General features: G+C 53.9%; 2 protein-coding genes across 2 annotated transcripts; both read right to left on the reverse strand.

Annotated features, from left to right (window-relative positions):
• Positions 1-4,424: 4,424 nt before the first annotated feature.
• Positions 4,425-7,323, reverse strand: SERTAD1 (SERTA domain containing 1). The gene is made up of 2 exons (XM_004776122.3): positions 7,173-7,323; positions 4,425-5,495 (listed from the first exon to the last, which is right to left on the reverse strand). The coding sequence occupies exon 2, from the start codon at positions 5,493-5,495 to the stop codon at positions 4,782-4,784; it is 714 nt and encodes a 237-aa protein (XP_004776179.1). The 5' UTR covers positions 7,173-7,323; the 3' UTR covers positions 4,425-4,781.
• A 6,109-nt stretch (positions 7,324-13,432) lies between these two features.
• SERTAD3 (SERTA domain containing 3) lies at positions 13,433-17,263 on the reverse strand. The gene is made up of 2 exons (XM_004776121.3): positions 17,028-17,263; positions 13,433-14,685 (listed from the first exon to the last, which is right to left on the reverse strand). Exons 1-2 carry the CDS (start codon positions 17,064-17,066, stop codon positions 14,083-14,085), a joined length of 642 nt encoding a protein of 213 aa, XP_004776178.1. The 5' UTR covers positions 17,067-17,263; the 3' UTR covers positions 13,433-14,082.
• Positions 17,264-19,605: the final 2,342 nt, after the last annotated feature.

Genomic DNA, 19,605 nt, shown 5'->3' on the forward strand with positions numbered 1-19,605 from the left:
ATTTCTAGAAGTTGAGAGCTGACTCCTCGTTAATGGCTGCGTCCCCAGGGCCAAATATGCACCTTGCTTATATCTCCTCCTATTTTATACATTTATTCAGCAGGTATTTGCAGACACCTCTTCTTTATACATCCCTGGGGTTTATCATGGAAGTGACCATGACTGCGGCCTCACAAGACTCACAGCTTGTGAGCTGTGGGGGGGGGGGGTATGGGGGCAGGCATTCAAGAAGTGCTCAGTGAAATGAGTATATAATTCACACTGACTTAAGGAGTATGAGGGACAGATATAGGCCAGCAAGAGGAGCCTTGCACTCTGGGACTATCGGAAAGGGCAGGGAGGGCTTCCTGGAGGAAGTGGCATTTAAGCCAGCACCTGAAAGATACATAGGCGTTCATGCAAGGCTGCTGGGCAGGTGGTGGATCAATGACTGGGTTTCAGGGAGAGGGAACAGCCTGTGACAGGGGCCCCTTTGAGAAATCGGTGAATGGGAAGGAGTGAGGGGAAGCTGAGGGGAGGCCCATGTTCAGCAGCGCCTGTGAGGAGGGGCTGACACTTCGTCTTAAGGGCCTTGCTTGCCTTGTGCCTTCAGGGGGGACAGAGTCTGTAGAGTTTTAAGTAGTCGAGGTTGGAAGTCTGACTACAGCCCAGGCTAGAGTTGGGAAGAAAATCCACCTCTCTGCTCTGGGTCAGCCAGACAAGGGAGGCTGGTACGGCGCTCTTCTGTCTCTCTCTGTGTCTCAGAGCACAGGAACCCTTGAATGTGGGCTCTGAGACTGGGAACAAGCATTCAGGCTTTTGCCCTGTTGGCTGTGTTTTGTGGTCACCCTTCAGCGGGTAAAGGAAGCTTCTTTGTCATGAAGGGCGTGTCTGTCTGTGTGTCTCTCTACCACTCTGTTCCACTCTCTGTCCTCATTCCTTGTCTCTGTCTCTCTCTTTCTCTGTCGCTCTGCGTTCTCTTGCTTTCCCTCCCCCAGGGGGGTGTGGCCATGGGAAGTTGAGTTTAGGGGGTGGCACCAGTATCCTGGTTCCGGCCAAGGTCACCTCAGTAAACACAGGACATCCTGTGGGACTGGGTGAGAGTGGGGTGGGAGGGGGGTGGTATCGAAGCTTATCTTTAGGGACAACCCTCTCCCACCCACTAGGAGCCAAGTGGCAGCTGGGTCCCCAACAGAGCAGCTGATCTCTCCATTCTTCCCTCCCATCCTCTCTACCTGCTCCAGCCTCCTACCCTCCCTTACCAAGCTCCAATCCCACTGGCCCAGCAATCTGGATGACTTCTCCTGGTTCCCTCTCCCCAAGCCTCTTGCACCCCCTGTGTCCCTCTCTGGCTCTAGCATCAACCCCAGACCTGCTTGTCCCCCCAGTCACCATCCCAGGGCAGCCCCACAGTCTCCCCCAACCCCAGTTCCCTGGTTAGAACCCTGGGCCTCATCCTAGGCCCCTGCCCCATCGAGTCTCATCAATTCCAGAACCTGTCCTCCTGGCTTGCTAAGCGCCTCTCCCCGTCCTCCCAACCACCCTGCCAGGGGTGTGATGTCCCTTCCCAGCCTCCCCTCAAGGCTCCCAGCCTTCAGTCTCATCTCTGAGCCACCACATCCACGTGGCAGCCAGAGGGATCCCTGCACTTCCTGTCTCCCTCGTGCCTTAGCAGTAACGTCCCTCACCCAGGGCCCCTTGTGCACTGGCCCCCTGCAGACCCCTCCAGCCCCATGATTTGCCTCACTTCTCCTCCCTCTTTCCAGCCGAACCCATAGCTTCCAGATCCCTGAAAATGTTGTGAGGTCCCTCTCATCCCAGCCCTTGCTAGTGCTCTTCCCTCTGCCTGGGACAGCCCCCTCCCCGGAACCACAGCCCTTGGAGCTGGGCACTGTTGCTGTTCCACTTTACAGATGAGCTCCCGAGGCCCAGAGAGGTGAAGTGCCTCTCCTGGGGTCACACAGCTGCAGAACAGCAAAGTTTCAAAGGTAGGTGGTCTGGCTTTTAAGCATCACATCTGCTCAAAGTCTCATTGGGTCAATAATCATTGACTAAGCATCATCGGATTTCCCTGGCCAGCATTGTAGGTGCTCCATAAGGATTTGCTCAGTATGTGAATGGGACAGGGGTGGAAGGCGAGGCTTGGAAGGGACAGAGTTGTTCAAAGCTCAGAGGACTGAGATAAATTCAGAGGGTCCAGAGCAGAGGACAGACATGGTTTGCCTTTTACTTCGGGCCAGGCACACAGTTGTTACTCATAAATCTTTGCTGAATGAGAGAAGGAATGAAGGGAAGGAGGGAAGGAGGAGGACAGCTCTCCCAGGTGTCCAAGGGGAGAGGATGTGTGTGTCATGGGAGGGGGTCCCCGTGAAAGTCCCTGGAGGGGAGCCAGCCTGGGGAGTGTCCTGGTGGGAGCACACAGAGGCTCTGTGGAAAACCAGTGCCAGGGCTGGTGGCTCAGCTAGGAATGGTGTGGGCCCTGGAATCTGCTGGCTGAGGACCTGTGGCCTCTTGGGGTTGAGCCTGAGGGCGGAGGGGCACACTTGAGCCAGGGAGCCTGCACAATCATCTGGGATCAGATGAGGGGAGAGTGGGGTAGGCCCTCAGGCTTGAGCTGCTCATAAACCTGAGGGTACCAGAGGGAAGAGACTAGTACTGACTGATCTAGCCCATATGGTGCTTTTATGCAAAAGGCCTGCCCCTTCCCCAAGGCATTTGACCTCCATCTGCTGGGAAACTGTTGTAGTAAATATGTAAATGCCTGAAACGTGCACGGTAGCCCCTTAAATATGGAATTTATGTTTAGTGCACAACCTGTGCAACTGTCTGCAGAGGCTCTGGGGAGAAGCGCCATCGCTGGCCAAGCAGGCACCGGGGCAGATGGGAGCATCGTTGACAGATGGGTAGGCTGTCTGCACCAGCATGTATCACAGATTATCCCCCAATTTGGCACACAGAGACATCAAAAACAGGCTCCCAGAGTGTGGTAAACAGAGCGCATTGCTGACCCCACACTGGGGAACTCCTTGACCACTGGACATACCTCAAGGGAACCTAAGGCAGTGGCATCTCAGAACCTCAGACTGAGCACCAGAGGGCATTGCTGAGCCCAACACCCGAACTCCCCAGGTCTGGGTTCGGGTCAAAACCGAGTCTGAGTCCCACTGCCCGGGAGTTGAAGTCACCAGGTGTTGGAGTCAGGCACCCGGAAGACCCTCAGCCACCGCCCCAGCTCTCTTCGAGCCATTTCCACTCCGCCTCCGTGGGCCGCCTCAGCCACTACCAGAAATGGGCACGACTTCCTCTCCTCCTCCAAGAAGCTCCGCTTTGCCCGCCCCTTCCCGGCCCAAGGGGCCGCCGAAGCTGCCCGCCTCCCCCAGTTCCACCCCAGCTTCAGCCTCCCTGGAGCTTCCGGACAGAGGGTAGGCCCTGGGACCCAACGATTTTGATGTTCCCTCGCTGGCGTCTTTCGCACTCGAGGCCCAGTGGGCCTGTCAGTTCACCGTCCGGCCCTCTGCTCTTCCCGGCCCTGATCCCCCGCCCTGCCTCCGCCCCCCACCCCCCGCAGCTTTCACTGTGCTCCTCCCCTCCGCCGCACCCCGGGCGCTGCCCTGCCCCCACGGCCGCCAGGAAGGACGCCGCCTGGGTCCCGTGCCAGGCCTCTGAGTGTGCGGCCCCTCCCAGCCCGGCCAGGAATGCGGCTGGACAGCGGGGGCGGCACAGACACTCGGCGCTCAGGCCAGCCCGATCACATAAGCAGTCGGGCAGGTGGCCCCGGATCGCGGGGGCCTGGGTTTCTTCTAGAAGGAAAGCAGGACTGCCTGCTTTGCTGTCAAAACACTAAACCGGGTGGCTTTATTTCGCAGCCCCCCTCGAAGTTGCCCTATCCTCTGCCCAAATGCGGATTTGAGGCCCCGAGGGGATTTTTCTTTTCTTTTCTTTTCTTTTTTTTTATAAACTTGCTGGAGTCTCCTTGTCTTTCCCCATTTTCCTGGAGAGCTAGCTCTCCATGCTCTTTCGGGAGACTGTCCAGCCTCCAGCTTTGGGCTTTTCTTTCTGGCTTATTCTGAAAGCTCCCTTTTGCCCCCAGCCCCAAGACACAGAGGAAGATTCAAGTGGCCTGGCTCACCCCCCCCCCCATTATGTACCCACTGGGCACACCAGGGAAACCTGGCTGAGTACTTCTGGGGAGTTTTCTCCAGTTACCAGAGCTAACCCATCTGCTTCTCAGACCAATATAAAGCAGTGAAGTTCATGGTCTGAAACCCATGTCCTCAAGGGAGCTTGGAGCTTCAGGTTTCTGGGCTGTCAAATGGGGATAGTAATCACGCCCATCTTGTTCGGGGGCTGGCAAGGGTTAGCACTGTGCCAGATGCCCAGTTCCCTGCTCACTAAATGCTGGAAGTTACTATGTCGCCCTTAGTCCAGATACAAAGCACACAGACTTGAAATTTCCCAGGACTAGTTTTAATTTCCACAAAATGGTGTGGTCTCTTCCCACATCAGGGAAAAGACTCCCAGGCTCCAGCCCCTGGGGTTTCAGTCCAGCACAGAGCCTGGTCCAAATCACATTCCAAACACCAGGCCCTGTCCTCCCATCCCCACAGCCAATCCCAGTCTCCCCCAGCCTCCCCTCACAAGTCCTAGACAAGAGGACAGAGGTGGAGTTACTCAGGACTGGATTCTTCTCTCCAAAGCCCCTCTCTCTCTGTTCTAGGGAAGCCAGCTATGTCTTTCAGAGGAGAGCTGGTCTGGCCACGAGGCTCTGTTGGGACACCAGACTACCATCCCCACTGTGGGCGTCAGCGCCCCGGACCCGGCGGCCGCTCCAGGGCCTGTGTGCCCACCAACACGTCCAGGAGGTAGTCCAACTCGGCTTCATCCAGCTCCAGAGCCTCCTCCTTGCCAGGTCCATCCTCAGGGCCAGGTTTGAGGGCCTCGGAGGCTGGTGCCCAAAGTTCACTGTCATACATAGAGGTGTCAATGTCCTCAAACAGGCCCTCAAGCTCATCGTCCAGCAGACAGCCAGTGGCCGGGCCCAGCAGGTCCAAGGCACCCAGGCTGGGTGGGGATCCCCCGGTGGGGCGGCCTGGGGGCCCCTCGTCCACCAAGGGCTGGGGGGCCTGGCTCAGGCCCTCGATATGGCTGAGGTCCTCCAGCAGGCTGGCCATGGAGGCCGAGAGGGCGGCGTCGGAGCTGGCCAGCAGGCTATCAGCCACACAAGGGGCCGCAGAGGGGCTGGGCACAGGTGGCAGGGTCGGCTCAGGGGCCATGGATGCCTGGACGCGCCGCAGTGTGTTCACTACCAGAACCAGGTGCCGCAGGTCTGGCTCGCTCTGCCGCAGGCTGTGATGGAGCTTGAGCACCGAAAGGTCAAAGAGGGAACTGGAGGTGGCGGGTGGGGGGGCCTGGGCCACTGCAGGGAGGCTGGGATCCAGCCACCAGGTGTCCACTGCCAAGGTTTCCTTCTCCTGCTCCTCCTCCCGCTTGCGCTTCAGACCTTTGCTCAGCATCATCTGCAGGGAGGGAGGAGTCAGTCATTCGTTATAGAAAGTCAACGTGAAGTTCAAACCCAGGCTCTGATAACTGATGTGCAGGTGTGATCTTGGGCAGGCCATTTAATTTCCTGAGCCTCTGCTTTCTTAGGAAAACTTTAAGATACGAATGATAATAGTTATCTACTTCAAAGAGTTGTTTTATGGAATCATTGCGATAATGTACAAAAAAGCACTTACAACAGTGCCTAATACATTGTAACTCTTCTGATTAACAAGTACTCTGAATAGCTAGTATATTTCTTTAGCAAACCAGGTGAAGCACCCAATATTCAGGAAGTTTTTTTTAACCCCAGGGGAAAGCAGCTGTTTCACATACTTTGACATTTATTAAGTGTCTACTACCCATCAGACAAATAAATATAGGAAATGTACAGATGGTGCTAGGAAGATACTAGCAGGTTCTCTGGAGAGTGGTCTGGGAAGGCTCCTGGGAGGAGGTGATATTTGAGCTGAGCCCTCAAGCAGGAGTCAGCCACGGAAGAACCAAGGGGAAAGCATTCAGGTAAGAAAGAACAACAACAAAGGCAAAGAAAGACTTGGAGGCTGGATGAACTTGAACTTAAAATAAAATAAAATAAAAAGCACCAGTGTTGTCGGCGCAGAGTGACGCAGGATGGGATGGGATTTGGAGAACAAGCAGAGGCAGAGTTTGGACTGCACTGTGTCATTGAAGGATTTTGATAAGGGAATACAGTGGCGTTGTGAACTGGTTAGGTTTCCAGAAGATCCCCCTAAGCTGCTTTGAGGAAGATAATGCGGGAAGGAAGGGAAACAGAAGAACGTGGTCCCGAGCTCCACTCAGAGGCTACTGCACTCTGGGGCGGGTGATGATGGTGGCCTGGAGAAGAAAGTGGTTGGCAGTGGTCTTGGAAGAAAGTTGGTTGATTCAGGATTTATTTGGGAGGCAGAGTAGACAGAGCTTGCTGGGAAATCCTGACGGGCACCGGGGGTCACTGAGAGAACTTTTAAACACCCACACTTTCCCCGGGGTAGGGGCCCCTGGAGTTCCGGACCCCGGGCCCAACTTGCTTTTTTGAGTTTGGTAGATTGCAAGGTCCAGTCCCCGAGCCCTTGCCCCACAGTACATTAAGACTGACCCCCTCACACTACTCAAAACGGTCCTTGCCTCCTTCCGAAGACTCGGGAGTCCAGAACCGCAGGAATTCAGCCCCCACCCGAACTCCTCCCCCTGGTCCCGGCGCCCTCTAGAGGCGCCAGGACGGCTTTCCCCGGGGATTCCGGCCCCTGGGACCCCGGGATCCTCGACACTGCCCCCACGTCCTGCCTGTCATTCCTGCCTGCCTCCCAGGGCCGTGCGGGTCGGGATCCCCGGAGGGCTCTTCTGCCCTCTCGGCCCGTGCTCGCTTCCGGCAGGCAGTGGAGGCGGCTCCTCCCGAAGCGGCGGCGGCGGGGGCGGGTGAGTCACGCAGCCGGAGCCAGAGAGCCGGCGCCTCCGCCCCCTTCCCGGGCTGCGGCGTGATTCACCCAGCCCGGCCGGGCGGCACTTAGGAGCCCGCGCATCTCGATGCCGGGCAGCCCCGGTGCTCACCGGCCGGACCCGGGGATCGAACCTGCCAAACGACCCCGCCGCGGGTCTCCCTTCTCTCCTCAGGCCCCTTTACTTCATTTACATACCTAGCTGACCCGCTGCCAATCAGAACGAAGAGGGATCCACGCGCAACCAATCAGGAAGCGGCGACGGCAGCATCGCTCGCTAGCTCTCCTTCAGCAACCGACGCCTGGGTCGGGAGACGCAGTTCTGACTCCGGCTCACGACTCCGGGCTCCTGACTCCCCTTAACTACCGCCCACTCCTGTAGTGGCCCCGCCTTCCACCCGGGGATTGGCCTGGGATGGTGATGGGCGGAGCCTGTAGAAGGAAGGCTCGGAGAGAAAGGAGGGTGGCTTCAGGGCGCATGCCCAGGGACTGCGTGGGGGTACCCGGCCAGGTGGGTTTGGCTTTTTTTTTGAGGCGGGACAGTTGGGCGGCGGGCGAGGGGTCCGGTGTTTCTTGGCTCTCGAGGTGCGGGACCGCACACCTGCCCATAGACTTGCCAAAACCCAGCAACTGAGCTCCTTGCAGGCCTACCCCTAACAGGAGTTGCACTCTAAGCCGGATAGGCATGGGTTCACATTCTCACCGCTCACTGGGTGTGCGATCTTGGAAAAAGATCTTGGACCTCTCTGAGCCATACAGACTCTGTTAAATGGGCATCTTCTTGCCTATGTTTTGAAAGTTAGAAAATTTAAAATAAGGTTGTGTCTGTAAGAGCCCTGTAGCACACTGAGCAAATAGATGCCGGGCAGCTGGACTCAATGGCGGTTACAGGAGGGGGAGGAGGAGCGGGCGGAGTTAGGAGTGGAGCCACGGGAGTCACATCCCGGGCTCCATTCCCTAAGTAACTCTGCGACTTTGGGCAAGTGTTTTAATCCCCTAGGGTCTCCGGTTCCTCGTCTTTTTAAAATGAGATTATTTTGAGGATTAAAAAGAATAATTGCACAGGGGCGCCAAACTGGCCCAGTCGGAGGAGCATGCGACCCTTGATCTCCGAGTTCTGAGTTCAAGCCTGCGTTAGGTGTAGAGATTACTTAAAAAGAAAAAAAGAAAAAATAATAATTGGGGGCGCCTGGGTGGCTCAGTCGGTTCAGCGTCTGCCTTCGGTTCAGGTCATGATCCCAGGGTTCTGGGATGGAGCCCTCCTTTGGGCTCCCTGCTCAGCGGGAAGCCTACTTGTCTCTCCCTCTGCTGGCCGCTCCCCCTGCTTGTGCGCAGGTTCGCTCTCTCAAATAAATAAAATCTTAAAAACAAGAAAGAATAATTGCACAAAATGCTCATGTTCTTTTGTTGGTAGTAAAGCCGTTGTGGTTATGGCACAGGCAATTAGGTGGGGGCGGGGGGACGCACAGAGTGGGATATAGGTAGACAGGAATTTAACACTTGTCTGATAAACTGACAGTGGGACTTAGCTTCGCCAAGTAGCTCATTTGCTAACTTTTCTGGAGTTGTGGGAAGAACTGTCGGGAGTAAAGCTCCTGGCCAAAGCAAGCTCCAGAAAATCCTAACTATATTAGTTGAATCAGGGAGCAGTTAGCAATGGATGTTCATTCAAACCTTAGGGTAAAAGGTTAACAGGATCTTGGCAGGCTCCAAGGCATTCCCCCACAGGTTGCTTGCTAACTGCCAAGAGACAAATAGCCTTTTATGATGGGGAGATGTGCTGCTCACCATCTTAACCATGTGAGGAAACCCTGCACCCACAATCATGGGACACCCCGACACTGGGTACCACCCCATGTGATGCATTAGGAAGTATACAACATTCCCTTTGGGGTCTCCCTGTTACATTTCATAGGCTGAATCTCGTGAAGCCTCCAGACCTGAGCTTCAGTTTCCAGAAAACAGAGAGGAACAAATTAAACGTGAACACAATCAGACAAATACAGAATGTGGGACATCTACAAGTACAACTGGGCTGTTCCACCAAAAATTCAATTTTGAGAAAACAGAAAAAGGGATTGGTGGGTTTGTTAGTGGGGAAATTTCTGGAATGAAAGTTACTATATAATTTCCTTATTACAACTAAATAAGCACATGAATGCTCAATGAATCCTGATTTGGGGAAGAGGAGACAGCTACAAAAGATATTTGTGGCAGGGGGCAGGAGGAGGGGGTGAGGCCTGGGTGACTCAATGAAGAGGGAGCTCCATCCCAGGACCCCAGGATCACAACCTGAGCAGAGGGCAGACAGTCAACCGACTGAGCCACCCAGGCACCCCTGCCCCTATCTTTTCTATATGCTTAATTTAAAAAAATTTTTTCCTAATAAAAAGAGGGTAAAATGCTAATAGAACCAAACCCCTCCCAGGCAAATTCACATAATTTCCCTCATAACCTATCCTTATGGCCTAGGAAAAAAAGGTGGCTTGCTCCAGATCACATGCTGGAGATTCATAGGAACCTCAAGAATTTGATCAAAATGTGTTTATTGAGCACCTACTATATCATGGACGCCATTGTAGACACTAGGGGTACAGTGCTGGGTAAGTCTCACACAGTGGTCTCACTTTTCATGGCTCAGGGGAGGAGGTAAACAGAGAAAAGAAGTATGACAACAAAAACATTCATGGATCGAACACCTGTGCACCAGATAGGGCAGTAATTATATAAAAATCCCTGATGGGGGGGATGGACAATACACTTAATATAATAAATAATTTAGTATTTTAGAAGGTGACAAGTGAAATGGAAAAGAATAAAGCAGAGCGAAAGGAGAGGAATGAAGGTGTGGGGTAGACTGGGCGGGTGCTGATGCTGGTAGAAAGCTCCCGGAGTAAACCTGATGAAATGGGAGAAGTAGTAAAGCTCTGGAAGAAGAATACTCCAGCCACAGGGAAGGGCCAATGCAAAGGTCCCGAGGATGGAGTCTGCGGGGCAGCAAGGCCAGTGTAGCTGGACTGTATGTTGCGGAGGGGGCGGTCGGAGAAGCTTTCGGGCCGTTTAGAGAAGTCTAGAGAAGGTTATGTTTTATTCCGAGTGGTTTGAGACCCTGGAAGATGAATAACCGAGGAAGATAATGTCGGCCTCTCTTCGGTGCCTTGAAGAAAACAAAATAGGACGGGATTATACGGAGGCCTGTGCCAGGGTGGTCCAGGAGAGCGTCCCTGAGGAGGTGACCCTGGAGCTGAGACCAGAAAGTGCAGAAAAAGCCAGGAATTCAAAGGGTTGGGGGGAAGGGAGAGGGAGAGAGGTCAAGCCTTTGGAAATGAAACCAGAAGCAAGCCATCGGGTCCAGCAGGCCTGGGGAGGAGCCTCCGCCCGCAGGGGAAGGGGGTGGGGAAGGGAAGCGCCCCGCCCCCAGCCGGCCGCCCAGCCTGCCGCCCCACCCGGCCTCTGGGGAGGGAGCAGGCGCCGGGCAGGCTCCCGCCACCGTCGCCGCCTCCGGGGTATTCCACCGCCCCGCCAGCTCGGGATGAGGATGCAGCCGGACAGGTGGGAGGGGCCCGCCACGACAGCCACGCCCCACGACGGCCGCGCCCCATCCATACCACCACCCCCTAGCCCCGCCCCCCGCCCCGCCGGCCGGAGGAGGGCAGTTTGGGGAAGGTGGACTCTGTCCTCAGGCCCGGTTCGTTTGCGGGCCATCCTTTACACTTCTCTCATCAGTTCTTTAACGGGGCAGGAGCTGGGTCTCTGTTAGCCTGTTTGTTTATCTGGAAAGTGGGGGTATTCCTTATACTACCCTCATTGTAGTACTAGCAAGCTACAGGATCTGTAAGGCAAAGAGGGCCTAGTAAAAGGTGAGTCAGGCCTCATCTCTCCTCTGCTCAGCAGCCTTCCATGGCTTCCATCAAATTCGGTAAAGCTCACTCCTTCCCGTGGGACACCCACCTTGTTCACCTCATCTCGTAAGATGCTCTCTTCTTGTACACTCTGCTCCAGGAACACTGACCTCTTCAGGGTCCTGCAAACATTCCACTCATGTTCTCACCTCAGGGCATTTGCACTAGCTGTTACCTCTACAAGGATGGATCCCCCTCCCCACCCCATCCCCCAACTGATAATGACTCACTTCTCACCTCCTTCAGGTCTTAACTCAAATGTCACCTTATCAGTGAGGCCTTCTCTGGCCATCCCACTGAAATAACAATGCCCCCACCACTTTCCTGTTTTCTTTTTCTCTACAGCATTTATCACCTCCTGACGGACTGCACATTTTACTTATTTTTGTGTGTATTTCAGCCTTCCCCAAATGCACTGCTGTGTGAGAGCAGGAGCTGTCTATTTTATTCCCATGACTGGAGGAGCACCAGGCCCAGAGTAGGCACCCAATAAATGTAAGCAATTATTGGAATCCTTAGGGTACATTGGGTCCTCCTTTTCATGGGTTACACAATTGCTGGGTGAGGTGGGTACTTTGGAGGCCTGAGGTTGGGACATGCTGGTGTGTTCAAAGAACTGGAGAGTGGTAGTGTGAGGTAGTGTGAAGAAGATGAATTCAGAGAGGTGAGAGCGAGGGTTGACCATTGCAAGGTGGGAGTTCATTTTTTCAATAGGAAAACAAAAAGTTTGTTCTTGAGTGCACACCTGTACTGAGCATAGTTGTGTGTACTGGGGCATACAGCTATGGTAAGACCAACAAAACCCCTCCCTCTCCCAGTTGCTAATAGACCAGAAACCTAACCATAAATAAGTAATAAATAACTTGAGATAGAATAGGTGCTACTAAGAAAATCAAATAGAGGGTGGTGGGGGAATGGCGCACCTGGAGATCTGAGAAGGGGACATTTGGATCAGTGAAGCTGTGGGAGAAATGTCCTCTGGGCCATTAACAAGTGCAAAGGCCCTGGGTATATGAGCTTGAGGTCAAATGAGACCTGTGTGACTTGAGGTGAAGAATAGTGGAAGATTAAGCTGCAAAGTTAGGAGCAAGATTGCCGGGTCTTACAGAAGTTTGGGTTTTATTCTGGGTGTGAGAGGTCACTGAGAGTTTTAAGTAGGAGTAAGACCTGATCCAATGGGCATCCATATTGAGATGTGAAATACATGTGCCTTGAGGTTCTCATGACCATCTCCTCTCTCTCTTGATTGGCACCCATTGGTCAGTTACCTCACTTTCAGGTGTGTGTGTGTGTATTTTATTTCTTGTTTTTAGATGCAAAGCCCCCCTTAGGAAGAGAATCTTGGCTTTAGGCCAGAAAGCACAGGCAAAATCCCCCTCCTTTCCTGGCCTGTGGACTCCACCCTGGTGTGGTTCCTCTTTGCAAACCTTCCAGAAAAGTCCCTAATGCTGTGTAAACTCACCTGGTGAGCCTTCAGAGGTCTTTGTAGGCCTAGCCAGGGCAGCAGTATTTCACATTCCATCTTCCCGGGCCTCCCCTCTTCTCTCTACTCACCAGCCTGGACTTGTACCTCCCAAATAAATCCTTAGTACTTTAACTTCAGCCTGGTCAACAGTTTTCTAGATCCTTTTTTAAAATGTTTTTTCAAAAAGATTTTTTTTTCTTTCTTTTTCTTTTTTGAGAGCGTGTGAGAGCACACAGCAGGAGGGAGGGTAGAAGAAGAGGGGGAAGTAGGCTCCCTGCTCAGCAGGGAGCTTGATCCCAGGACCTCAAGATCATGACCTGAGCTGCAGACAGACGCCTAACCAATTGAGCCACCCAGGTGCCCCTAGAAAGATCTATACTTAATGCTATTTTGGGGCATCTTCCTTACCCTTTGGGCCTCAGCAATACATTGCATACAAAGAAAGCGGTGACTTTTTTTTAAGCGCTAAGAGTGACCTATCCTTTTGGCAATTCATGGTACCGTTTCTCCTGTATGCATCCATGTGGCTGGAGATCTAAGTTTACCAAGTAGCAAAGACACAAATAGTTAAGAACCAGTGGCTTGAGGCCAAACTTAGTTTTGGGTCCTTGCTCCCTGGTTCTTGCTTATTTAAAAAAAATATATATTTTATTTATTTATGTATTTGAGAGAGATTGAGAAACAGCACGAGAGGGGAGAGGCTCAGAGGGAGAAGCAGGCTCCCAGCTCAGTAGAATTTCATCCTAGGACCCCAGGTTCATGACCTGAAGGCAGTTGCATAACCAACTGAGGCACCCAGGCACCCCATGGTCATTGCTTTTCTTGCATTGTGACCAGGAGCTAGTGATTTAGCCCCTCTGAACTTGAGGTTCCTCCTATGTAAAGCCTGTTAACAAAATTCTATATAACCATTAAGATTAAATGACTTAATTCAAAGTGGATAGAATAGTACTCTTAAGTACTCAGTAGTTGTTATGTTTAATAATGTGCCTGCCCCCACTTTGGCAGGTAAGGGTGCAGGTGTCCAGGGAACTTACCGGGTCCCTCCCACTGACCCACTGAGGTTTAGAAACTTCAGGCAACACCAGCCCTTCCAAAATACTTTTATTAAAAAACAACAACAACAAAAAAGTCATTACAAACAAGCAAAAAACAAACAAAACCCACCACAAAACCCGCCTTTCTTTTAAATAACGCGGCATGGAGCGGTTTGGTTTCCACCCTATTGCACGTGGTCCGGCCTGGTTATGAATCAGGAGACTGCTGGGATGGGGTCTTGCCAAAGAGGTGGGGTTCAACCTTGGGGGAGGAGGCCAGCCCCTCCTGCTCCCTTGAGGTGCAAGAAGCAAAGTCTGAGTTCCCATAGTAACCAGGCAGCACATCCCTGTCATCCTCTGACAGGCCCAGCTTTATCTTCCCTGAGGCCCCAGTGGTCACAAGGGGAGTAGGAACTGGAGGGAAAGGCAGAAGCAATGTGGAAGTGGGAAATCAGACTCCCAGAAACAGAGTCATGTTAAGGCATTTGGAACAGATAAATTAATTCAGGAAGACCCACCTTCACAGAAGGCTGCGGTAACCAGACACACACACACATGCAAGATGGTTTGTGGAACCCTGAAATGGGAGGAAAGGAGGCCACAGTCACTGCTTAGAGACCCCACCAAAACACACATACACACACACAGTTGCATCCAGGGATCCAGCCCACCAAGGCTGAGATGAGGAAAGAGCCCCCAAAGTTTTAGGATCCCAGAATGATTTCCATAATGTGATCTAGTTCATTCCACTCCCAGGACCCTGGGGCACAGAAGAGGTTGTGAGGAGGCTCCGGGGGTGCCAGGGCAGGCTCCTTCTCCACAGCTGATGTGTCAATGTCCAGAAAGAAGTCATCCAGACCGGAGTCCCCCAAGTAGCGGGAGCTCAGAGCTTCTAAGAAGACTGGATCGGGCTGGGGCAGCACTTCGTTCTGGGGACCTGGGGGAGCCACTGGATTCTGAGGGGGCTCTGTCTCGTCCATGGACGTCTCCAGTTCCCTGAGAATAGAACCGATGGTGGCTGACAGGGAGAAGTCCTCCTCGCCCAGGAAGAGGGGCTCAGGGGGTAGGGTGGGTGCTGGAGCCAGGCAAAGGGCAGCCTGGAGCTGCTGGAGGGTATTGTGTATGAGGACATGCCTGCGTAGGCTCGGGGCTCGGGGGCCCAGGCTTCGCTGGACTTTGTCTAAGGAGATTCGAAGCAGGGCTTGCTGGTAGCTCCGCAGTCCTGCTGGACCCCAGTCCCACTTCTCAACCTCCTCTTCTTCCTCCAAATCCGAGTGTTTCCTCTTCAAGCCTCCTACCATGGTGCCCTGAAGAGAGAAGAGGAGCAAGTCAGACATAGCAGGGCTAGTTCAAATCCCAAATCTATAAAATGGACATAGGAGGAATCCCACAGGGCTGCGGAGAAGAAAACTAGATCTGGACAGACACATAGCTGGGTTTACATCCCACTTACTTGTCTGTGTGGCCTTGAATAGTGAATTTGCCTCCTTGAGACACAATACTCATTTTTTCAAAAGTGTCACATATAACAGGTGTGGAGTATGGGGACCTGGCCTGGAGGCAGGAAACTTGGGTTTAAATTCTACCATTGTGGGACGCCTGGGTGGCTCAGTTGGTTGGACGACTGCCTTCGGCTCAGGTCATGATCCTGGAGTCCTGGGATCGAGTCCCGCATCGGGCTCCCAGCTCCATGGGGAGTCTGCTTCTCTCTCTGACCTCCTCGTTCATGCTCTCTCTCACTGTCTCTCTCTCAAGTAAATAAATAAAATCTTAAAAAAAAAATAAATAAATTCTACCATTGACACTGCTCAGCTGTTTGATCCTTCTAAGTTATGTGATATCGCCTCTCTCTTTTTTTTTAATCAGATCTCAGTTTCCCCATCTGTAAAGTGAGGACTGTAGGGGCACCTGGGTGACTCAGTGGGTTAAGCCTCTGCCTTCAGTTCAGTTTATGATCTTAGGGTCCTGGGATCAAGCCCCGATTCCGGCTCTCTGGTCGGTGGGGAGCCTGCCACACCCCCCACCCCACCCCCCGCTTCTCTGCCTACTTGTGATCTCTCTCTGTCAGGTAAATTAAAAAAAATGAGGACTGTAAAATTTCTCACCATATTCTCAAGGAGATCCCACCTGTAAAATATGCATGGGGCCCACCTACAGTTAACCTTAACAAACAAGAATTTAATTGCCATTTATTCATTCAATATTTTTATCTATTGACGGCCTATTATATTCAAGCCACTTGGAGCCCCGTTAAGACACCTATTTGTTGAGACTCTTCTTTCACAGGAAGTGTATCTTCTTTTTAAAGATTTTATTTATTTATTTTCGAGAGAGAGCGCGCGAGTGGGAGAAGCAGACCCCCCCCCCCATCGAGTGCGGAGTTGTAAGCGAGGTCCATCCCAGGACCCCGGGATCATGACCCTAACAGAAGGTAACCGCTTAAGCGACTAAGCCTCCCAGGCATCCCAGGGAGTAGATTTCTTTCCATGTCCTCTTCCTAACCCACTGGAAGCACACCCAAAAGCTGGGAAGGAGCCTCCCTCCTTCCCTCTTCTACTCCTTCGGCCTCCCCCAAAGCGCACCCCACAAGAAAATTTGTTTAAACTCGACTCCTGCCAGGCTCCGCCCCCTCCATGGAACTCCAGTCAGCATCCAGGCAGGCAACAATTTAGCCCAGAGGCTTCTGGGAAATGTGGGCCAAGAGCTACCTGGCACGGTCGCTAATGTTGAGCGTGCACTACAATCCCCAGAGGGCTCCGCACGCCGGAGGGAGCGCCCTCCCCCGCCCTCCCCTAGGGCATGCGCACAGGGCCCGGGGCGGGTGGGGGAAGGGAACCCGGACGTCCAGCTGCCGGGCGCCTGCCGAGCCCCGCCCTCCGCTGCCTCTAGGGCGGCGGGTCTGAGCTCCACGCCTGGAACTCCCCTCCCCCACCCCAGACTCCGGCCCTACAACTGTTTTCTCCTGGTCCTTCGGACCCGAAGAAGGCCCCAGATTCTTCCCCCAAACTGCTCTCGGGTCCACAGACCCAGGCCCCAACACATCGCTCAAAAACTACAAATGCGCTCCGATCTACTCCATTCGGGAGCCTAATTTTGATACCCTCAGTCGTCAACTTTCTCCTATTCCCCCATCTTTCAAACGCCTTTCGACTTCACCCCCCCTCCCTCTGACTCCAAGACCTGAACATGGGATTCTTCCCCAGCACCTCCTCTCCTCCACTGCGTCTCCCTCACCAATATTCCTTGCACGTAGTTCTCTCGCTTTTCCAAATGCCCAGAATCCCAGCCCCAACCCCTCACACCTTTTCCAGAACACTGGAGCCCCGAATTCAACCCGCACGGGAGACGCGAATTGTCCCAATCTTCAGATTTCCTGCCCAAAAAGTTCCTTCCTTGGTTCTCTCGCTTCTCCAAACACCCCATGTCCCAGCTTCAAACTCCGTCCACTTGGAAGATCCTGCCCTACCAACTTCGCCTTCAGTCCGGGATCTCGAATTCAGCCTCCAGTCCCCAAACCCCACCAACCCCATCAGTCACCCTTATCTGCACCCCCTACCCACGCCCTGACCCCGCCTCCACAACTCTCGGGGGACGCGCCTCCACCTCAGGGCAAATCTCAAGCCGGGTGGCTTCACTCTCTTTCTCTCACCTTAGCTGCCAGGTTCGCAGTGACCAAGTCCTGGAACATCCGCAGCTTTACGACCCAGCAGCGCCGAGTAGGAGACTCAATCACCTCCCCAGGGCCTCTCGGTTTGGCCTCGGGCCCACCCAGCTCCGCCCCGGGGCCGAACCGCGAGTCGCGATTGGCTGGAGTCCTGCCCGCCGCGGGGCTAGGATTGGCTGGGTGGAGGCACCGGCCCGTCGCCAGGAGACGCCCGACTGGCCCTCCCTTTCCTTACTCCCCGGACCTTTTAAAGGATTCCGACTCGCCCGGGGGCGGGGCCACGTCTCGAGGGTGGAGCGTGGCGAGGACGTCAGAACCGTTTCCTTCAACTCAGCCACTGCCCTCGCTCCAAAATCGTCAGCATTGCTCTCTGGGATACTTTTATACCAGGTGAGGACGCCCGTCGGCCCGGGGGGGGGGGGGGCTGCTTGGCACGCCCCTCCCCACCCCGCTTTCCGGGCGGGTGGGGCTGAGCCCCTCGCGGAGGCCGCGCCCCCGGCGTTCCGAGGGCGGACGCTGCGGGGCGGAGGATGACGCAGCTGAAGACCAGCCAATGGTTCCGCGCGACCTACGTTGCCTGGGCGATCGCAGCCCGCTTCCTGTCTTCCTGCCCGGCCCCCCAGCTCCGGCCGGCTCCGTACTCCGCGGCCCCTTTCTTTTTTTTTTTTTTTTTTTTTTAAAGATTTTTATTTATATATTTGACAGGCAGAGATCACAAGTAGGCAGAGAGGCAGGCAGAGAGAGAGGAGGAAGCAGGCTCCCCGCTGAGCAGAGAGCCCGACGCGGGGCTCGATCCCAGGACCCGATCATGACCCGATCCGAAGGCAGAGGCTTTAACCCGCTGAGCCACCCAGGCGCCCCCCGCGGCCCCTTTCTTAATCCTCTGGATTTCTCTGCAAGTCCTGGGGTGGTCTCTCCAGCACCCCTCTTCCCGGAGCCCCGTCCTTCCTCTCAGGCAGGATGCCACCTCCACTGCTGGGAACTCATTCCTTGCTCGCTACTGCCCCAGGAACAAAGTCCCAGCTCCTCCCCTTTGGCCACAAAGCCCTTCACCGTCTGGCCTGATGCACACTCCTCCTGGCTCCCCAGAATCCGGCCACAATAATTGAATTTCAGTTTTCACAAAATGACTTTACGTGCCCGCCGCCGCCATAAACGCTGAGATTTTTGTCTGTTTTCTTCCTGCCTAATCCCCAGTCTTTTATGTACCATAGCAAGTACTCAAAAATGACGGTAGACGGCCTCTGGATCTTTAAACTTGTTTCCCCATCCTGAAAATACACCTTCAGTTCTCCCTTGACGCTCCAGAATGGGTGAAGTACCACTATGGGCTGCCTTAGTGTCCTGGGCTTCCCCTGTCCTGGCCCTGACCCCTCTGCCCATGCCTCCCATTCCTGGCCCTGTGTGCACTCGCGATTGGGACTGCGGCCCCCCCACCCCCACCCAGGGCTGGTACCAACCGGGACTTGGTCCATAGCGTTACCTAGCACATGGCTGGACACAAGGAAGGCACCGAGTGAAGTTTTGTAAATGCCCAATATGACAGAAAGAGCAAGGGGGCATAAAACAAAACAAAACAAAAAACAGCAAAACAGGGCTAGGGCCCCAAAGGCCTGAACCAGTCGTGCCCCACCCCCACAAGTTTCACCAAGAGGAAGGGGGAGGTTTAAGGCTCTTCAGACCAGTTCTCATAGGTTGGACTTTGTCAACCAGTCATCCTGCTGCTTGCAGAAACAATATAGGAATGGAATGGATTTTTTTTTTTTTTTTGAGGGGAAAGGAAAAGGTGTTGGGTGGGTAGGTAGGGGTGGGGGAGGCTGGAGGGAGGAGTGGCTCACTCAGAGGTGGGAAAGGTGCCTCTGGGGAACAAGGGCAGGGGACAGTAGATATCAAAGAGGGACATGATTAGGAAGGGATCATTCTTCCCCCTCCCAAACCTGCCCCTTTTCCAGCACCCCCTGCACTCCCCTTCATGTTAGAGTGGCCCCACTGTAACCCTGTCTCCAGGTTCTAGCTCTTTGCTTCTTCCTCCATCTCTACCCCCACCCCCATCATGGACTGTCCACTCCACTCACACCCACTCTCTTGTCCCGCTCAAGGCCTCCGTCTTGGTATCCCTTGACCCAGCAGCCAAGGGCAGCTTTATAAAACAAAAATCTGACTGTGCCCCCTCCCCACCTCTCTCCTGCTCCACTCCTTGCACAGAACCTCAGAATAAAGCTCAACCTTTTTATAATGATTCTGCCTGGTATAGCTTCCATGTAACAGCCTCTTGGGGCCGACCACTTCTCCCCTCTGAGTGGAGGAGTATTATTAACTTCTTTGCTCCACAAGCTTGGTCAAATAGTTCTCTCAGCCATCTGGGCTTCCTCCTTCAGAGCTGTGGCTTCTCTGGGTTGTCACTTCACAGGCCCGGTGTCTTCCTCCCTGGACTGTGAAATCTGTGAAGCTCAGGTCACACCTGGGCCTTCACAATCCTCATGTGGTCTCTAGCACGGGGCCAGACATACATGAATGAAAACTTTCCCCAGAGGCAGACAAAGACCCCGAATCACCCACACAA

The sequence above is a fragment of the Mustela putorius genome, unplaced genomic scaffold (genome assembly GCF_011764305.1).
Source record: "Mustela putorius furo isolate JIRA1106 unplaced genomic scaffold, ASM1176430v1.1 tig00000196_pilon_pilon_pilon, whole genome shotgun sequence".
Lineage (NCBI taxonomy): Eukaryota > Metazoa > Chordata > Mammalia > Carnivora > Mustelidae > Mustela > Mustela putorius.

Coding starts and splice junctions, on each gene's coding strand:
- SERTAD1 (XM_004776122.3), bottom strand. CDS start 5,495: ATGATGCTGAGCAAAGGTCTGAAGCGCAAGCGGGAGGAGGAGCAGGAG.
- SERTAD3 (XM_004776121.3), bottom strand. CDS start 17,066: ATGTTCCAGGACTTGGTCACTGCGAACCTGGCAGCTAAG. Junction 14,686..17,027: donor CTGCGAACCTGGCAGCTAAG/GTGAGAGAAAGA, acceptor TTCTCTCTTCAG/GGCACCATGGTAGGAGGCTT.